Raw genomic sequence first — 17656 nt, forward strand, 5'->3', positions numbered from 1 at the left:
GTGTTTTGTTTAGGATAAATATAATTTGTTTACTTTAAATAACTTGGAGGGAGCAATTTATTACTTTGAAGGACTGGCTTCTTTTTAATGATACAACAGGCTTCATAGATAACTTTAAGACCATAAGAATTTTATCCTTTCTTAATTCTCACCTTTTTTAAAATTTGAAAGAGGCACTGTATGAATGGATAAAAAAGGGTTTATGTCTCAGAGGCATGCAGATATATTTCTCATTGGATTATGCCAACAGACCAGCAGTGTCAAACTCCAGTCCACAGGGCATTCTGGTTTTCATTTCCAGTTAATCTTTCTATTAACTGATTTAATTATTTGCTCAACCAGACACATTTCTTTCAAGGCTCTTCACAACTGAAGATATGAACTTAATCCAAAGTACACCAACCATTCTGCCTGCTCTCATTTAAATACACTAATCCATACCAGTATAGTTTTTTTAACACAACTGTGAACTGAGAAGTCTGTCTTCAATCTGCTAATTTTTACTTACTGTACAAACTCAGCAGAGGGAAAAGGCAAAGGAAGAGTTCTGGATATGTTAGCTGCAGCTGACAAGCGAGCCAAAGTTTGGACCTTAATCCTGGCCTGAACGGTAAGCTTTTTTCATTCTGCCAGACAATCTAAAGCCACTTTTCAGCACATTCAGTAGTATTAAGTTTGTTTTTAATTTATGCAAGAGCATTCGGTCAAATGGTATTGGTATTCAAATGTGTCGTCACCAGCAATGGCCCATGTTTGGAAGCTAGTACTGCAGCCAGGAAATGCCAGATCACATTTCAAAATCAACAATTCAAAATTGTCAGAGACACTGACAGAGTCAATCCAGAACACATCTTCAGAATGAACACTGAAACATGAATAGTGTGAAACAAACTACCCAGCCATGCTGGTGAAGCCGGTGTCCTGGTTTCTTTCAAGACACAGCTGGATATGAACCCTAGATCAATTAGCTACTAATGACCAAATGGAGAGGTCAATGGGCCTGATAGCCTCCTCTGGTTTGTAACTGTTCTTACTAATTTTTTACAGTTGCAATTAGTGAGTAGCCAAGCCAGGCATGCAAGGTATAACTATTCTTATAGCAAGCCACAAAAAAATGTATTGCACTACAAGGATTTGAATTTATTGCACTATAGTACTGTACATGACCCTGTGACTGAAAGAAAGCTGGACCAAAACCAAATCCACAGGTCTATTTTGTGCATGAATCTATCATGCCTTTCCCCTGTTTCTGTATGTCCAACTATTTAAAACATTGCCAAATATGTCTAATGTGGGAGAATAAAATCAAATGCTGCAGTGAACTCTACGTATTTTAGACTGCCACTGATGCAGATCTAAAAGATAAATGTCAGATTTAACAACTGATGGCTCAAATGACAGTAATTCTTATGTTGGTGTCATACAGGTTTTAAACCCTATCTTAGATAAAGTGGACATGATTTAGCTCTCTTGTACATCTGCAACAAGAAGGCATGTCACATCTACAGATACAATGGTTTGGATCAAACTATAATCATTGCCTCTCATTGCGTTGGATAATATCAATGTTTTCACACATGGGGAAATTCAAAGGTTCTGTTTAAAGAAAGCTAAAGCTTGAGCTCATTTCTCTGGAAAGACACCTTTTCCATGTTGCTGGGAAAGAATGATGAACATATAATCAAAACTGAAATACTGTAACTGGCCATTTACTACTGCATGGTGCAGATCTCAACCAGAGGTCAAAGAATATCACTCACTTTGCAGTGAAGAAACAAAGGAGCTTTGGAAATATCCCCACCATGGATCTCCAAGGGCATAGCTGCTTGAAATCTGGAGACTTTTGTGAATTATTTTAAAGGGAGTTGTGTAAAGAATACCTTTTAGGAAGTGTTTTAAAGGGGGCTGTGAATGACCTTTTTCTGAATTTATGAAAGGGGGTTTTGAAAAGAAGACCTTTTAGGAAGTGTTTTAAAGCGAGTTTTTAAGAAACGACCCTGGCTAACTCCATGACTGACTTTAAAAGAATCTCACAGAAAAGGATTACACTGCAGTGGGTGAAAAGCAGAAATCAGAAACACAGAAATGTCAAGTAAACAGTAATTTTCTACAACCGAGACAAGAGACAATCCTGAATGAACTGCTCTCTCCCTGCCAAATATAGCCTTCTGCTTACTTTCTCCATTTTCTTGTATTATCCAAAGTAAAATAAATTGTCTTCTAAAGTATGAATTGGAGGGATTGCTAAAAGACGCAATGACCAGATTTGGAGAGCTTAGTATAATATGCTGTGCATCCCCAGAAGTTGAGGTTAGCTTTATAGACATCTTGTGAATTTGTGATTAGGAAACAGAAACATCTGGGGAAAGATGCCTAACAGAAATGTCAGGCCTTTCTTTCTAGCAAAAAAGTGATAATAAGTTACAGAAACTGTCATTATCAAGAGGATATTAACGGTCATGCAGTGAATGCAGATTTAACACAGAGGAATCTTTCCCTTTTTCACCTGGGCAAGTCCTTCACAAAGAGGTTTGCTTTTCTCCTGAATGAGAGAGAGATTTCACTGGACAATATTCATCAACATTTTTTATCCTGCTTCTCTGATGATGCCCTATTGGCTCCAAGCGTTTACATTAATAAAAGGGTATCCTAGATTGTCTGGAAAATTGAAACACTGTAGCAGCAGATCTCAAATGGGATAAATCCCACCAGTTTGAAACAGAGCTAGACCAGCCAGTATTTCCATAGAGAAAGCTCACCACTGGTCAAACCCCAACTGGTGAGTCCCAGTCGACCAGAGTATTCTAAGCTTGAGAGCCCTATGACTTGCCAGTTCTTGTGAGCTGGCAGGGCTGACAGTGACAGATGAATCACTGCTACCCTGTGGTGGGCTGTGTGGGCAAACAATTCCAAATTGGAAATGTTTAAAGAATGGTTATTGAGATTTAAAAAAATGGAAAAGGCTATTTAAGCTACAACAACCTATCAGGAACTGCATTACCCAAGTTATCAACTTGTTTTCTCTTTGGTGCAAAAGATCAGAACAAAATTGAAGACTTTAGTGAGCTTTCAGACACTGGAAGTCTTGGTTATTCAGAAATTAAAGCCAATGAACCATCAGCTTCTAATTGTCTTTCTACTTCATGGATTGTGTGCATAGCTATGGGCTCAGTCCATGCCTTTCTATTTAACATTTATTGTACCTGGTAGGGCATGTTTGTAATTAACCATTTGTATGTACAGAAATGTGGTGGAGTCTGTGTACTTAAAACTGGAAGGTTGTGGGTTAAGGTCCTGGGTGGGACACTACAGGTGCACTACAGGTGCATCCATGTACACTGAGGTTCACCATGATTACTTAGGTAAAAATCCCTAATGTATAAATGTGTATAGGTAATTCTGCAGAACATCATTATACATAACAATTTGTTCTCAATTTGCTGGTAAAATAAAGGTGCATTATTATTTGTACAGACCTGCAGAGAACAACACAGAATTTGTCCTGATGAACTGAGCAATCAAACTCAGTTTAGGTACTGGGAACACAGGTGGAGTGAAATTGAAACAAACTGCAATTCTGTCCATTTAACCCTTCATGTGTTATATGAGCCATGCAACATTTTCAAGGTGAGTTAAATTCACCTCTATCCAGCATTCCCTCGTGTTAGAAGCAGACTCCAATGTAACCCTGTTATCTTATCATCTACAGTGTATTCTAAGCACATTTAAATATGGGATCTGGACTTAAAATCCTTCCAGCACATTGAATCATTAACAGCATGAAGCTAACTTATAAATTATTACAATATAGTGGTCATGGAACAAATAATTGCTTATCAATTAAATGAGATGATCTGCTTTAGGGTTGTGCCTACTGTACAGTACATACAGTATTCATATTGTTACAGTACATTTATATGCACCCCATTAATGAGAATGTCAGTGCAGAATTACAAACAATTAAAGTCTGTAGGGCTAAAGAAAATAAATAAATAAAATAAAAAACTGCTCTTAGATTCTATAAAATACCATTGGATAGTAAAGAACAATAAAGCAGTTTCAGTACCATTACAATCAATGTTATAAAAATTCTCAGCATGAATATTACAGTAATTATAAGTGATTGATTTGATTGTTAGTACAATATATCTAAACCAAAACTAAAAAAATAATTACTCTTAGTAACTGCAGATCGCTTTTTTAAAAAATTAACTCATTAACACTTGGTCTGGTAGATTTTTAATCTACAATTCTGGTTTAAGAACTTTCAAAACATGTTTAAGACTGAGAATAGGAGGCACTTCATTCTCAAAAGGATTGTTGGAACAAGGTACTTAGCCAAGATGTTAAGGTTGAATCTCCTTCTTTCAAGAAATGTCTGGATGAGATCCTTGGTTCAATTAGGCACTATCAAATGGACCAAATGGCTTCCTCTTGTTGATAATTGTTTTTATGTGCTTATGCTGATAACCTTTATATAACTACATAACTCTGAATGAAACGACATTTTGGCATTATACATTAGTATGTTGTCAGTGTAGTTCTCAGAATTTCTCATAAATTGGTAGAAAAGCCACTAGTGTTTTTAGAAAATCTAAACACAACTGTATTGCTCCCACAGCTGGCTTAATGTGATTTCTCAGTGCAGAGTAACACAATAGCCAGTCTTAATGGTTATCGTTCACATAGTAGTTATAAAGGCAACCAGGGCCTGCCCTAGCTTTTTGGGGGCCCTAGGCAAGACTTTGGAAAGGGGCCCCTCCAGATCATGATTTGCACATACTGTACACTATTATCCGCTCCAATTTTATTTAGAACAATTAAAATAATGTTATATACTGTAACTAGAAAATGTTTATTAACCATCTTTGAAGAACACATAATAACTTATAAACAATAACACGAGGCACATACTGTATTAACATAAAACAGAAAATATATTTCCCCACAGAAAACAGATTATGAAAAATTGACTGAAATTAATTTAACATTCCTACTGTCAATACAGACATTCATGCTTAACCAAATGCACTTTCCTCATTTGTATGTTCAAGGGAGGTTGGTTTTAAACTTTCTTTATGCTTTGCTTTCTTTTTGTCCAATAATTCAGAGTATTTCAACAGCCAGCATTTTATGTCAGCTCATGTAAAATACAAACAACAACATAGGGGAGCTCTTACTTGGAAGTTAAAAAAGACTTGTAATCCTCTGTTCGAAGAATACTGCTCTGTAATTGCTGTAATGTTTCACAAGTCAATAATGGAAATCCCAGGCGCATAAATTAAAGTGGCTCTGAAACAAGAAAATGTACACGCAGCTGAAAAAGAGAAGAGAGATGTTTGATTCAAAATAGCTTCAAAACAATGCGTAAACAGTACTGGGATGCAATTCTTTCTCCTGGCGAAGGTGATACTGTAAGTGTACTGCTCAAGCTGGGACTGAGTGGACAAGACCAGCTTCACCCTGGATAGGACGATCTGCATTGGTTCCAGGTCTCCTCATTAACAACCCTTTAACACCCCTCCTTGGTTAGTTGGTTGGAGTCCATCTGGTGTGGTGCTGGCCATCGCCTCTTTCCCTCCCTAAGCTTCCACATAAGAATGTAGCTGCTTTTAACCATTAAGTTCCTGCAACCTTCAGCAAGCAGCAACTCACTACCTATTCCTTTATTCCTTCCTACTTCCACATTCAGTCACTCCTCCAGGTCACCAGAGTGTTTTCTCTTGCCCACCACGGATTTCCACACTCAAGCCGGTGAGGATTTATTGGCTGTACTGCCGCCTCTTCGCTGACTTGTGTTCCTTCCCCTGCACCATACCAGCTTCTCATTCACTTCATTCTCCATCGGTGTTCTTCCAAAACCCTGCACATCCAAATCCACTCAATCAAACAAGCTCAAGCTTGCATCATACACACTTCTCTTTCATATCACACTATGCATAGGTTTTCTTCAGTTCCTGCAAAAAAACATTTGCAGCTGCACAAACTCTGTGTTACCTCCCCCCTCACCTATTTCAAGAAATCTGCATCAGTATTGCACAGAAAATAAAAACAGCTGCAATTAACATAAAACTGTTATAAAGGATTCATGACTATGAGCCAATGTTGTCCTGAAAGTGGATTTTGATATTAAGCAAGTTGCTACTCAGTGGTAGATATTAAACTGTATTATTACATTTAGAGTTTTAGCAAGCGTGTCCTAGCTAAATACCCTTGGCAGTGGACAGATATAGATGATCTGTATGCCTTCCAGTTGTACGTTTAGGGACTATGTATTGTTGGAAACCTCAGAAAATAGTGCCTCAAATTCGGTTAGACCCTAGAATTATCTGAACCAAATAAAATGCTATCTGAAATTTATATTATTTGCGAGCACAGCTGTTGTTCAGAAAAACACCGTTGTTCATTGCAAAGTTAGAACGTCCTCCTTTTCAGACTCATGTAGGAATTCACATCATACTGCAGCTCTGAAACATATACCATACAGGCTTATAAAATCAAATTCTCAATCTCCTGAAAAACTATAAGACCCATTAATTAAAAAACACCTTCCCTAATGTACAGTATGTTCTGTATATCAGGCAGAGAAGAATTGTGGTATTTACTGAAGGACTATTAGTTAAATATCGCTTAATATTTAGATTTATATTGGGAATCTTTTCAGGGAAAATGGGGATCTCAAGTTTTAAGGAAAGAGTAAAAGAATAGCATGCTACTGTATGATGTTTTTTCTTCATATCTTTACTTCTATCTCCTGCTGTTGTTTAGAATAACTTGTCTTTGAAAGGATGAAACTAAGAACATTTACAGTATTCGGTTTTAATTTAAGAAACAGACATTTATAATTTACATTTCTTTAATAGGATAAAATAATACAACAATGTAAAAACCTTTGTCATCAGAATAGGTTAATGTGATAAATTTAAAACCATTTTTACACTGTAAATCAGATCTGATGTTAACAAGATTTCCATAAAATAGATTTTAAATAACACAAAACACCAAACACGGTAAAAAACATGAAATAATTTGTCAGTCATACTTTACAAATTAATAACATCATGTTATAAAGAAGGCAAAATAAATAACTTACAGTGGCTGATGTTAAACCCAACTCAGTAGAAAAACTTAGCATCACTAAAACATTGTAAGAGGAGAAGTTTTCATTCTTAAATATAAAGACATTTAAAATATAGTTATTAAAATGTGAAAGATCACTCTCTTAATCATCCTGGCAGACCAGTCATTGCCAGTTGGAAACACAATCAATCTGCGTCACAGGATGTGGGGTGTCAGTCGCATTAATGACATAAACTACCCTGTGCCTCGTACTCAAAGCCCATGAGGATTCATTTCCAGATTGAAATGACAGGTACCTCAGTCAGGTTAGGATCTTCAGAGCCACAAAAAGATTGTGCTGTTGATTTTGAGGCAGTTATGTTTGACCAGTGGCTTTACCAGTGTAACTGAGCTCAGTGCGCTGAGCGAGTTACAGAAGTGACATCACCTCTCTCTGAAACCTAAACAGTGTAAAACTCTGAGACGCAGACTTTTGGCACGGTAGAGAAGTTGGAAGTGTTGCCAGGCATGCTCAGAGCCCGAGAGTGACCGGGATCAAATCTTGGCAGGGGAAGGGAGAGCTATGCTTGTCACACCGGCACTAGAGCACATGAGGACAGGTGAGGACTAGGTGCTGCATGGGGGAGACTGTTATTTCCCTCCCAGGACTCAAGAAGAGGTCAACATTCTTCTTTGAAGCCTTTAACGGTGGCTGCCATGCTATTTTACTCTCAATATACTCATTACTTTACAATATACAATTTATTCTCATGCTGGTTGACTCTCAATATGGGTGGACAGAAAAACTCCTTGAAACCAAACACAAATGATGCAGTAAGATATTGGTTAAAGAATACCAGACGCTTCTGAATATCCTGAATCATTGCTGAAAGCATACCTGGGACACTCTTAGGCCTAACAAAACATAACTCAATACATATTTTATTAAGTCACTTATTAAAATTATAAATAAGGTTTGTTTTAGATCAGACAAACTGTTAACCACGTTTCCTTAACATCCGTAGTATTTATTCCTTAAGTCACTATTGCCTAAGTCATCTACTGTCGGCTCAAAGAACAGCGCAGTGAAAAAAGATAACCTTGACAATGTATTGCATCACTTTTTCATATTGGATAAAAATAATTTCCTCTGTAAATTAGGAGTTATTATCTGCTGTAAACAGGAAATAAGGAAAAGATCATCTCAATCAGATATATCGTGTTTTGCTTGCACATATTATTAATCTGATTCTGAAAACTGAATTATGTCCCTTCAAAAAAGCCAATAATGTATTACACATTGAGGGAAATTAATAAGAATGCAATATGCAGAAAAGAAATCATCATAAACGAGGAGTGAGTGTTTTATTCCATATTCACTACATTATTTCTTGAAGCAAAAAGTGCTAAAAGGTACAGTATTGGGTAAGGTTACAGTATGTTCTATTTACAGTTGAGCAAAGTGTAGTTTGAGGTAATAACCTCTTGAAATGACCAGATTGTGAAAAGGGTTAATTCTGTAATGATTTGTGCCAACTGGCTGTGGATATAAAAATATAACAAGATTGGAAGCAGGAAACAAAAAAACAGATTGGAAGACAATTCTGTTTCTGTCTGACTGTCCTTCCTTTCTATCTAACCTAATTGACACGATGGCTGTTCGTGGGGGGGTGCGCAGTTAGGAGTGTTTGAACTTAATTTTGAAATAAGCAAAATTCATTGTCTTAGATCACCGTGTCATTTTAGCCAGACAATGGGAAGAGGAATGGGAGATAATAAAAGTAATTCAAATGCAGCCAGTGTGCTTATCAGATTAAATAGCTTTGTCCTTCCCTAATTTTATCATTTGTTAAGTCTATTCTCTGCCTCACAGTCCTGAGGGTCTTGAGGTTTTAATTCCATCTCAACGCTAATTAACTCACTAGCAACTGCAAAAGCAAAACGGCTTTCTGCTTAATTGTTACCTGCCACGTTTCCTTGTCTAATTGCGAAACTGAATTGCATCAGCATTTTCAGGTACGTGCTAAGCAATTGTTTATTTAAAGGTAACAACGATATGCTGTTTTGCAGAGTTTTAACCACCTCTTATGAACCATTGGTATTTATTTGCTTTTGCTCCAAAAAAATAATGCAGTTTAAAGAGAATGGGAGCAAGAATAAAAAACAATACCATATCCCTTAAGATTTTCGCACTTATATATATATACTGTATATGATCAAATCACACTTGTCAAAGGTAATGAGAGTGAACACAGGGTTGGGATAATGCACCATTGCTTAACATTGCTAGGTTATTTTCATAAAGATCTACCAGCACAAATCTTCTTGTGGGAAAGATACAGTATTTCATGTAAAAATGTATATACATATTTATTCTATCACTTATATCTGTGCATTTTAAGTAAAATATGCATGGCTCAGTCACAACACTGGTACTCAAAAGAGATTTAGCTGTGCTGTAAAAATTGCCAACACTCAAAGCTTTTAAAATAATATGCTCAGTGCTTCTTTTCAAGTAATTTTCTTTAAAGACCAGTTCTGGAGACAATTAAGCTTGTTTTAATAATAGAAATCAGAAATGCAATAAAGTTTTGTTGCCTGCCTCAAGAAGCCCCTTTCCTTCGCTTTGTGCACTGTTCTGAACAACGAGATGGGATCAAATCTAGGCTGTGCTGAGAAATTCGACATTCCCTGTTGAATTGTGAAATGGGAACAAAAGACCTGGGGGAGCCTTTGTTTTCTGGAGGGTTTCCTTCACCTCGAAACATCCTTCACTCTGAGCTGGTGTGCCACTTTTTAGACAAACAGTAGGCGTGTTAGATGCTGGAAAAGGGGACACAATATCTATGAAAAGCAGAAGCATTTCTTTTCTACACTTTGAGAGAACTTGTTTCTGGCAGTTTGCAAAACATCTTACATGTCACGGTGTCCAAATTAAATAATTATTGTGTGTGTGCTTTTCATTACAATCCTCTGTGCACAGATTTTGATATATCATTCTTCATTATTTGTACTTTTTTAAAATGTATTTTAATATTAATAAGTTAAAGATGTAAGAGTACAAGAATAGTTTTTTGTATTCTTATAAATCACAATGAATCAATTTTGTACTGCACCAGCTGTACATTTTTCTTTGTGTTTGTATCAAAACTTGAGGAAAGAATCTGAGATTATTTTTTTTTACAATTTTAAGTACATTTATTAACCATGTAAAATGTTACCTTCTGTACAGGCCCACCTTAAATATATAAAAAGGCCCAAAATTGTTTTCTAAATTGTATTCATAGTAAAATGCATGCACTTACAAAAGTCTTTAATTGAGAGCAAGGATTCTTTTTGCAACTGATTCCTATGTTGTAACAATCAAATTGAAAAGATTTAATATTTTAGCTTTAGGAGCTGAAAAAGAACAATGTACAAATGCATTTCTCTACTTGAGAGAAAGAGTTTGGCAAATTCTGGCTGGTGATATCTTTTTGACAGCTCACACTATAACTAATGTCAACGGTAAAAAGGATTAGCAGGGTGTTGTTGCTCAGGGAAAAATAACAAAAGACATTTGCAAATTCTTAATTCTATGAAACATTTCATTACAAGCCTGTTACAAATGTGTTGATATTTCTTATAAAAGAAGATGCATTTATTTCAGCCAAAACTGGTTTCAAAATCATTTAATTTGTGGTTGGAAAGAGTTTTGAAAATATAACAGGTAAAAGGATTCAAATAAAGAGTGAAAGAATGAATCAAATAATTTTTAGGTCATTTAGAAAGAATTCAACTTAAATGTTTTGTTTTTTACTGGCTCTGCCTCTTATCTAGAAATCATCTATTTTTCATGACTGATGGCGTCAGGGGTGGCATGTCTTTGGACAGATTTGTAGCTCTCTTATAATTTTCTACCTGTCTTTGACTCTGATTAAATCACAGCTTTGATTCACCAGCAGATTCACAAATCACAAACTCTGAACTTCATGGCAGTTTTATACCAGTAGGCCCTTGGCCCTTGCTTTTCTGCAATGGTTACCCGCCATGAAGGCCTGAATTTGGAATTTGGAATTTGCCAGTGGTTAGTGCATTGAAGTTGTGATTCAGCCAGGGCCTGAACCAGCTTCTGTCCACGAGTCATATTTGACAACATAAAGAAAATGTCTTTTAAATCATTTTTTTTACATAGGGTTGTGAGGCAGGGTACATACTAGCTTCTTAATTTAATCCCCTAGACTACTACACATATTGAAAAATGCATATCCAACACTGTGATATCAAGAGTATTAATATCTAATGGAGCGGGCACACAGTATAAAGTAAAAATGAGAAAGTACTTTCTTTTTTTAACAGAAAAAGTTCATTAGGAACCCTCCAAACAGTTATAAGTATGAATGAATACACATGGCACTGTAGAGAATTTAAGATGGCAGGACTGTTAGCAGCTACAGTGTGGAAGCATTTCTCAGTTTTGTATTTTTTTTTCCTTTCAGACACTTAAAAGGGCCGAAACCTTTCTGCCCGATGTGGTGTTACCCATCCTGCTGGCTCAGGGCCTGCAGCTCTGCTGTCTGTAGTGTGTGCTGGAGAAAGACATTCTTCCTGCTGTACATGTGCAAAGATAGGGGTCCCCGTGGGGGTTGCCCCAGCCGGCCCGTGAAAGCAGAGTGCTGCCTGAGCAGAGCCCCCCTGTCCTTCTGGCAGGCCAAGGCCGAGGGGCATCTCTCCGTGTCGGACAAGGGGCTGTTTTTGCTCTGGGAGACACTGTAGCTGCTCCCTGCGATGGCGCGGGGAATCTGGGTGGCCAGGGTCTCCGTATTCCGCTGCGCTGCCTGCTCTCTCAGAAGACCGCCCAGATGCACGCCAGGGGCCTGGCAGTTCCTGTCCTCACAGGGCACCACTCCATCAGCTGACGGGCGGCTAAATGGGTCCCCGGTGTGAGTACGCACTGACCTTCTGTCCCTTATGCTGAGGGTTTGGCTCATAGCTCTGCTTAGACATGTAGCCTGTGGAAAGAAGGAGAAAAGAATGTTTCACTAGAACAGAGTAGCAATTTTCCTGCCTGGGATCCTTTATGTAAGAGGTTGTTGTGTGGGAGTAAACACACCAGGTGTGATGCTGTGTTTTTTGAAAAATGTGTTCGAACAGTCAGGGCTTTTTGTTTCAGGCCACAAATAAATGAATCCCAAGATTGTGTCGAAAAAGTACTGTGCAAGTGCACAATATAATGGACAGTATTTGACCGTTTTAAATAAAGCATTAATAATCAACAAAAGGCCTGATACTCACAAAGAGCTGTCTTCCCATTGTGAGACAACCAAAAAATCGTGAATTTATACAACCTTACAACCTTTAAACCATGGTCTGTGCAGTTATCAAGATGTCCTTACAGTAGGATGCCCGCAAAGCCCAAGAGAAGCAGGAAATGCTCAGGCTCCAGCCAACACCGTTTAAAACAAACATGTGAATGCACAAGGGGATTGTAAATTAAAATAATCTGCTTTGCCAAACAAGCAGACATAGAGGATAATTCACAAATTCACTTTACTTATTGTCTTAAACATTTAATAAGAGGCATTATCATACTTTTGTTTGTAGACTGTACAGTCTTGTTTCAGTCATAGACTAAACCAACAACAGTAGCAATAAGAAAGTGCAGGAGACAACAGCCACCCACACTGGTACAGGAATAGATTGTCCTTTTTTGACATTCCTAGATCTGACTTAACCTCAATCACTGCAGAAGGTCATTTTTGGTCTGGCCACTGTCCTGGAGCTGTGGAACATGTTTAAAAGTGTTAAACCATCACAAACAGACTATTGTTGTGACATCTCTGTGCTTAGAAAGGTTACAGCAAGCCTAGATGTTCAAGTAACAAGGTGCCTTGAAATGGGGACACATGAAGTGTCAGTGAATTATCTGTGTTAAAGGCACTGCCTCGACTGACTGACTTTTCAGCAGTGCCAACATGTTTATTGCAGTTCTTGCTGAAAGGCTTGTACGAACATACGAAAATCCAGAATTCCCCCCCTCTCACCTTTTCTCTAATGTATTTGATTGCAGTAGTTTTTACTCACACTGAGACTCAGCGTGACCTGAAAAGAAGCTGTTTTTGCCATTTCTTCCTTATTTCAGCAGTGGGTGTCCATATCGGGATCCAGAGCTTGAGGGCAAGATTCCACTGTGACCCAGTCAACCCTACAGCTTTTGTTGTTCATTAATATTTTCAGTCCAAATTTATTGTAAAATAATTTGGGGTTGGTTTGCTTTTTTGTTCATGATGCCGTAAATCCAGCTTAACCTGAGCCGATTTGTGTTACTGTCCCTTTGTGGGAAAGTCAGACTAATCTGAAATATTCTTAAAGGTGGCCTGAAATATATCACACATGGATCACTGAGGAAGAAATGTGACATTGAAAATAAATCATTTTTACATGGTAATGAATTTTACTTTCAATTAATGAATGAGGCGCTCTTGTAATTTAATTTAAAACAAAAAAGAAATGTATGGCTCATTGCATAGCTACTACAAAAAAGAACATAGTTTATCTGTTAATCAGCACTGCACAAAAGACAGAAAAACCAAAAGCTTCCAATGTCATAAACCTGCACTTGCCAAAAACATCACTTGGTCTGCTTTCTCCATCAGCTCTGAACCATCCATGCTAGACCTGATCTGGCACATGGGCACATCTCATTGCAACTGCAAAACCGTTCCAGTTTTTCCAAAACTTTAGGAGCCGTACCTCTTCCTAGAAGACTGCAGTCAACTATGCAAACCTGACTAGAAGGCCGTGGGTTCAAGTTTCCACTGCAGACACTGCTGTGGTACCTGCGGGTGAATTATTTTCATATTCCTTTTTAGGGGGGAATTCCTTCATGCAGTGTGGTGGTGGAACTGAAGTATGAACAACACAGGCTCTTTGCAAATAATAAGGTTTGACAATTGTTATTTTAATTGAATTAATCATATAAAGAATTTGCTTGTAACTTCCAAGTGTCAGACATACTTATTGCTTTGAGAAAATAAATATAATTAGTTAAGCTGCAAAGCACACTTGCTACAATGTGTGAAAACATTCTCACCTTCCGGTTCTCTCTATGCATTATATGAACTGTGCAGCACTGGGGTTTGATTGAAAATAAGTTCTATGCTCCAGGGCATAATCTCCTTTTCAGGAGAGTGTTCTGTGCCTGAATGAGGATGATATGACAGGCCCAGCCTACAAAATGTGGGGCATGCAGAGTGCAAGGCTGATACCCATTTAGATCAGCAAAGACCTCAAGAAAATTGCAGGCTAATTAAGCAAACAAGCTTCACTGATGTTTTTGAATCTGACCAATGTGAGCTCTAAGAGATGATTTAGCCCTGAAAAATTCAATTAGGAGAAGGCAAACAGGTCGTAAATACTTTATAAGGAGGTGGAAACATATTACAGTTCAGAGTTGAGATGAGCAGGGAAAGAAAATTACTTTTCTTTAAAATTAAATTTGTCAGTCTTTTTTCTTTTTGCAGTGTTTAAAGAGAACCGATTACTTCTATTATTACTGCTTAGTTTTCAGGATTTTTTCTGCTAGGTGTTTCTTATTATTCACATGGGTGTTTGGACATTCTTTGCAAAGATGTCTATGTAGTATTACAAAAATTATGGAATCACATTAAGCTTTTAGGTATCTGAATTCTGTCTTCACAACTTCAGATGAATTCCCGACCCTTTTTGGAATGCATTGTGTTGATAACAGCCAACTACAGTAAGTGACGTAAGGGATCTTGAATTTTCAAACAGCATTTAATAACGTCTTTGAAAGCTTTCCAACAAGAACCCATAAGCAAGCACAGATGTTTCAAGGACATGAGATCCTGCTGATTGATGATAATCGTACTAAAGGAAAAGAAAACTCAAAGAGTTTGGACTCAAAGAAAGGACACATGCAGTAACACCTTCGCTACACTACAGAGTGAAATTAGATTTATTTTAAATTTTTAGTTTTTCAGAAACACAGATATTTAACTATGAGCTTAAGATGTATGGACATAGAAGTGTAATTTAAAAATCCAATAAATTACACCGTTTTAGTCATGACTCTTTGGTGGTAGGAGATTGGTGGAGTAGTTTGACAATTTTGATTCTAATACCATGTACAGTAGTACATGAAATTGAAATTCATCAGTTTCCCTTCAGGATCAATAAAGTCTTATCTATCTAGAGTGAGTTCTCCTGGAGAGTTCTGTTCATCTTCTTGACTTCCACTTTCGTTCATACAGTATGTCAGTCCACAAGAGACCTTTCCTTGTGTAACAAATACTGTATTTAGGTCTTCCTTAAATATAACTAGTACACTGATGGTTGATTTAAAATGAATGAATGAAATGAATGTAGCACATCCAAAAAAACATTACATATTTTGCAGGTTCCTTTAACCTTAACTCAAGGAAAGAAATGGTGGGCACTGCTTTATCTATTCGAATCAGGCAATCAATATATACTTTACTAAAGTAGAAAAAAGCTTGTGTTCAGTTAATCCAGAACCATCTAGGTTTGCTTCTATTGATCTCTGCCAAAGCCTCTGGTTAAATCTGACACTTCACTCTGAATTAAAAAAAAAACACGACCACAATAAATGTTGCAGATGATAATATAAGGATCTTTTATTTGAGTCCCTGGGTAAAAGTCCGAAGCCCATAAATTGTGATGTTGCAATGTCTTTGAGCCCTACTAGGAAAAACTAAAGTTGCTGCTAGAAGAGGTGCTAGTGGGGCCAGCAGGGGGCGCTCACCCTGTGGTCCATGTGGGTCCTAATGTCCCAGTATAGTGATGGGGACACTATACTGTAAACAGGCGCCGTCCTTCGGATGAGACGTAAAACCGAGGTCCTGACTCTCTGTGGTCATTAAAAATCCCAGGGCGTTTCTCGAAAAGAGTAGGGGTGTAACCCCAGCGTCCTGGCCAAATTTCCCCATTGGCCCTTACCAATCATGGCCTCCTAATAATCCCCCTCTTTGAATTGGCTACATTACTCTGCTCTCCTCCCCACTGATAGCTGATGTGTGGTGAGCATTCTGGCGCACTATGGCTGCCGTCGCATCATCCAGGTGGATGCTGCACATTGGTGGTGGTGGAGGGGAGTCCCCATTACCTGTAAAGCCCTTTGAGTGGAGTGTCCAGAAAAGCGCTATATAAGTGTAAGCAATTATTATTATTATTATTATTATTATTATTATTATTATTATTATTATTATTATTATTAAAATAATATAAATCTAAGTGATTTAGTGTCCCAGCCTTTAATGTTATAACCTTTATTAGCATACAGTATGATGAAATGGAGTGTTTGGTTAAAAGCTCTATGTTATTTAAATAGTGTAGTGAAAGCCAGCTACACAATGGAGCAGTTTTCCAAAATACTGTATAGCACCTACACCTGTAGCAATTCCATCAGAAAAAGACTTCCAGAGGAATAATCTGGGATAACAGCATTTCAGCACAGTTTTTAGTCAGTGTGAAAAAAATATACAATTCTGAGAGAAGATAATGATTCTTTTGAAGACTTAACGCAGAACCTTGTGAATTTCAGGAGAGTCCACAAATTGAATATCTAAAAATATACTAGATATGTTGGAGTGAGGTTTTCACAGTGCCCTCTGTACTAGTCTGAATCTTTTCCATCTTCCTTGTATTTGCATTTAGCTTTATGTTTCCATGACTAAAGGCAGTAGCAGGCTGTACAAAGCTTCTTTATCTGTACAAAGTCCAGCATGCACGATAACTAAGCTTTTAAATTGCATTCATAACAAAAGCCAAAACCCCAATTATCACAATTCGCAAGCTCACCGGGGTATAAATATGGGCTCCTTGACCATTCTATCCCAGCATTTGTCACCAAGATATCCCTATACTATCCTCATGGCCAGTGCCAAGGCAAGAATTGCATATTAAGGTCAAATTCTAATAATGTTTTGAGACAATGAATATAAAGGGACAGTGTACTTAATACTTAATACTTTGGCATTAACTCAACTGGCTAACGAAATGACAGTGTACTGTCAAAAGATCAGTTCTATCACAACTTGCCTCACTTATGAGGAATGAGCCAGAGAGGCAGCTGCAGGGATGCAGCTGGGGTGGAGGGAGGAGTGTAGAAAAGATGCGAACAGAACTGTGGGCAGCCAGTCAGTGTTCTTATGTATGAGACCAATAATCGGGATTAGAATTTGACCACCACCCGAACCTCCATTAAATAAAACCACATTTATCTCTATTAGTGTATTCCCTCAAACCAAACAGGTTAAAGCCAATCATATTAATAAATGTTTATTGTAATATATTGTCTTTATTGCCAGCATTTATCTCTGTCTAAGGAGCTGTAGTTTACTGAAAAACATCTTGCTTTTCTAGAATATAATTTAACAAAAATATTCACCTGCTCACTACCCACACACTATTACTCACCTTCACAAAAGAAGAACCAACATGAACTGAAAAATATGGGAGTAATGAGTGTAAAAGCAAAGAGTGTCAAACAAATAATGTAATTTTACATTTTCCATATAAACAATAATAAAATAATCCCCAGACATCAGGGTAGTTAAAATACTGCAGGGAACAGAAG

At 37.4% G+C, this 17656-nt stretch overlaps 1 protein-coding gene across 5 annotated transcripts in view; it reads right to left on the bottom strand.

The window, feature by feature from the left end:
- Window positions 1-6803: 6803 nt before the first annotated feature.
- The window catches only part of ccser1 (coiled-coil serine-rich protein 1), a 265676-nt gene continuing 254823 nt past the window's right edge, over window positions 6804-17656 (bottom strand). For 2 of the 5 annotated variants that reach the window (XM_088628646.1, XM_088628645.1), the window contains exon 10: window positions 6804-12050. In XM_088628646.1, the coding sequence (XP_088484772.1) occupies window positions 11577-12050 (474 nt within the window). In that variant the 3' untranslated portion in view covers window positions 6804-11576. The remainder of the gene's footprint in view (window positions 12051-17656) is intronic. The other 3 variants (XM_088628648.1, XM_088628650.1, XM_088628652.1) reach the window with 3 other exon arrangements.

This window comes from Lepisosteus platostomus, chromosome 4 (assembly GCF_059453375.1).
Source record: "Lepisosteus platostomus isolate fLepPlt1 chromosome 4, fLepPlt1.hap1, whole genome shotgun sequence".
Taxonomy (NCBI): domain Eukaryota; kingdom Metazoa; phylum Chordata; class Actinopteri; order Semionotiformes; family Lepisosteidae; genus Lepisosteus; species Lepisosteus platostomus.